The sequence below is a fragment of the Octopus bimaculoides genome, chromosome 5, assembly GCF_001194135.2.
Source record: "Octopus bimaculoides isolate UCB-OBI-ISO-001 chromosome 5, ASM119413v2, whole genome shotgun sequence".
Taxonomy (NCBI): domain Eukaryota; kingdom Metazoa; phylum Mollusca; class Cephalopoda; order Octopoda; family Octopodidae; genus Octopus; species Octopus bimaculoides.
Genome location: NC_068985.1, coordinates 36,607,423 through 36,610,923, shown reverse-complemented (window position 1 = coordinate 36,610,923; position 3,501 = coordinate 36,607,423). Strand labels below are relative to the sequence as shown.

The following is a 3,501-nucleotide window of genomic DNA, read 5'->3' as shown; positions in this document are numbered from 1 at the left end:
AACTTTTGGGGGATTTTTCATTGGTTTCTATTTTTGTTTGCAATATTGTCTTCTTGCATGCTGTGTTTGTATTTAAGAGAGAATTTTGTGTGGGGTTATATATAATGTATATATATATATATATATATATATATATATATATATGTATGTATGTGTTTATACTGTGATAAATGAGAAGTGCTCAAGGTTTTACATAATGACAAAGAAATATGAATATAGTCTGTTTTCTTTTTTATTTAAACATCATAATCTTAAAAACAAAATGCAAGACTAAGAATTAGGTATAAATTGGTCATATGAATAAAGGAGTTGTTGAATTATAAGAAATCATAATTGCAAATGAATATATATATATATATCGTCTTTGAATTGCTGGAATGTTATGAATGATATTCAAGAATTTGATTTATCTTAAAGTGCAGCTAGATAGCCATATACATGCATAGTTCCGGTGATAGAAGAAAGTAGGTCTAACTACATTTGTAACACCTACCACTTAAGTTGACTGTTAATCATGATGCTGTGTGCTCTCCACTGACTGTAGTCTTACTAAATCTTATGTCTGCAGTTTTTAAAATAAATTTTTTAACAGATTTCACTACCTGCTTAAATGATGAATTGTTACCATACCATGCTCATAAAACTGTCCTTTGTGTACTGGTGAGCATCTTCATTAGCATTGCTGGGCCACTTCCTGCCTCATTCCCTTTCAAATTATTATTAGGAAGGAGAGTGATAGAAATTCTGAAGTACCAAAACAAAATATGTTTATTGTTTCTATATTCTAAGTTCAAATCCTATAAATTAAATGACCCATGTCTCTCTCTTACTAACTTGTGGCCCTGTGTCAGTATAAAAAATCAGTATTAAATACTTTATTCTCGCTATGTTATGTAGATCAATTATACAATATTGATTCTTTATTTCTAATGATATTCACTTGTTAAAAACAATATTATATGCAAAAATTTGAAAATCATTAACCTATCACATTAAAAGAAAAACTACTTGTAGAGTATATTAATACTTTTAATTCAGCTTATTTAAGAAATCATGCTACTTATTAAATTGTTATTTAAAATTTTTGTTTCAAAAGTTTTCTGTATATATCTCATTTAAGCACAGTATACTAACCCTTTCGAATGTTTTTCACAGTGACAAAACAATATATCAACTTGTTTGGTATTTTATTAACCAATTTGATTATTCCAGTTGACAGAATATTGAAATCTAAGTTATCCAATTGTTAAAAATAAACTACATAATAATTTCTCTGAGCCAAAATAATTATATATTGAGTTGTCACTTTTATTGTTGTGATTTTAATTTGTTTAAATTGTATTTTGTGTTTTCTTCTGTTTATTTCAAATTGTTAGATGATCTATCCATTTATCTTTCCACATGTTTGTGTACATTAATGGCTTCTAAATTTTGAAGCTGTGTCTTTGTGTTTTACTAGTTGTTGTGACCATTTCAACACTTTCACACAGCTTCTTTGTCTCCATGTCTTTGGATCTGTCACTTTCTATTTGTTATTCTTCATTGTTGTATTTGTCCACATGGTGTTCTTTATCATTAGCCTTATTCTTTTTATTGCTTTAGCAGTGTTCATAAAAGCCTGGCAATCATTTCATTTGATTTGTAATTTTATATTCAGAATCATTGAATTCATTACTTGAAGACCACCAATACCAGATTTGTTGCAATATCATTATTTAAGTTACAATGTGATCCTTTGGAAGGAGTACCAGCAACTAATTTCTAATCAAATTGAAGTTTCTAAAACACATACTTACGTGCACACACACTCCTTCCTAACTCAATTGAAAATTATTTTAAACATATAACTATAATCTATAAAATGGTTTTGACCATTTTCTTTCTTAGACAGCCAAATCTTAAGATTGCCATGCTGTTATGAAATCATATTACATATAATCCTTATATTATTTGCTTCTTGTATTTTGTTGATTTTTATGCTTTCCTTTATTTATTTATTTATTTTTTAAAATAGTACAATTGTCCATAATACAATGTTTTCATTTTTTGTATTAAAAAATCATCAATTTGTCATTTTTCTTTGTATGCTTAACTTGCTCAGTGATTGACAGCAAGGTAAATGTTCACTGCTCCCTAAAGCAGCTTTTCTTCTGGTATTTTATCAACTTAGCTTAGCTGTCTCCTTAACTTAAGATTTCTTCACTATTGTAATCCTTGAACACATTCATTCAAGTTAGCTCTGGGGCAACAAGAAAAATATCTTGCAGCCAGTAGCACTTATTTTAGCAGCTTGTTCTCGTCAATGGAATATTAAAATAATTAGTACAAAAATATTAAGGTAACCTTGATCAGAACTGATTCAAAAGCAAACTCTTGTTTTTTATATATTATAATATCTATGACTAATTTGACCCCTCTTAAATGCAACCATTTAAATATATATATATATTACTATTTCTAATCTTCATTTACTTTGACAAGTTTTGTCGTTGTGACAATACGAAATTGAAAACTGATTTTCATTCTCTTTTGAGAAAAATCACTTCAATATTCATGAATATATCTTCACCTCATCAATCGGTTTTTTTTTTTATTCTTAGTTTTCATTTTATTCCTTTTTTTTTTTTATCATGCAAATAGTGTGGATTTTTTAAAAGAATTATACTAAACATTTCTACCTGTTTAAAACCTCAAAATGTGTTTGGCAATGTATATAGTTGAAATGCATGTTAAGCTAAGGTATAAAGTCTAGAAAAAATCTTTTAGTGGTTCACTATTTTTGTTTTGTTATTACTCGACATACCTAATGAACCTCTCTTCTTGAGCACTGCAGAGGAATCTAAGTTGAATTAGTATTTTAACTGGACTTTAAGATGTTGTGATAAATACCTTCCTATTTCCATTCTGTATAAATACATATTATACATATTCCATTAATGCTGCACAGTGGATCTCGATAAATTTAATAATCTGTAATTCCTTAACGCTGCTTGGATCTTGAGTTATTAATTAAATTCTGTGCACTAACATGACGCTGCAAGGATTGTATAAACGAGGGGAAATCTTCACAAGTCCCAAGTTATCCTCCTGTTACTTTAGTCACTATAAATCAACTACAAGCTTCTTGTCCCATTATTCTATCTAAATTTTAACTGCCACTATGACATTCCTTCCCTGTTGTGCCATGAAGGAATATCTTCATGTTTGTTACTTCTTTTCAGTGACAATGGACGATGTTGAAGCGCAACAGGATTTTGATGATTTTTTCGAGGAGGTATTTTGTGAAATAGAGGACAAGGTAACCCTCCTTTCTTGCTTTCCTTTCAGCGCTAGCACAGGACAAACAAACAATTATTTTGCAATTTTTTTTTTTTTTTTTCCTCATTGTTCTTGCTCTAAATATTTCAGTCCAGAATTTGTATCATGGAAACAAGATATTCTTTGCAAAAATATTTAAATGAAATATGTATCATTCATTTCCTTCCTTTCCTTATTGTTTCC

General features: G+C 28.7%; 1 protein-coding gene across 3 annotated transcripts in view; it reads left to right on the top strand.

Moving 5' to 3' along the window:
- Positions 1–3,501, top strand: part of LOC106871304 (splicing factor U2AF 35 kDa subunit) — a 21,287-nt gene that overhangs the window by 10,596 nt on the left and 7,190 nt on the right. Inside the window, exon 1 of one of the 3 annotated variants that reach the window (XM_014917689.2) lies at positions 2,667–3,298. The exons of the other annotated variants lie outside the window; for them this stretch is intronic. Within the exon in view, the coding sequence (XP_014773175.2) occupies positions 3,161–3,298 (138 nt within the window). The 5' untranslated portion in view covers positions 2,667–3,160. Of the gene's footprint in view, positions 1–2,666; positions 3,299–3,501 lie in introns of those variants that run through there. 3 annotated transcript variants of the gene reach the window in all.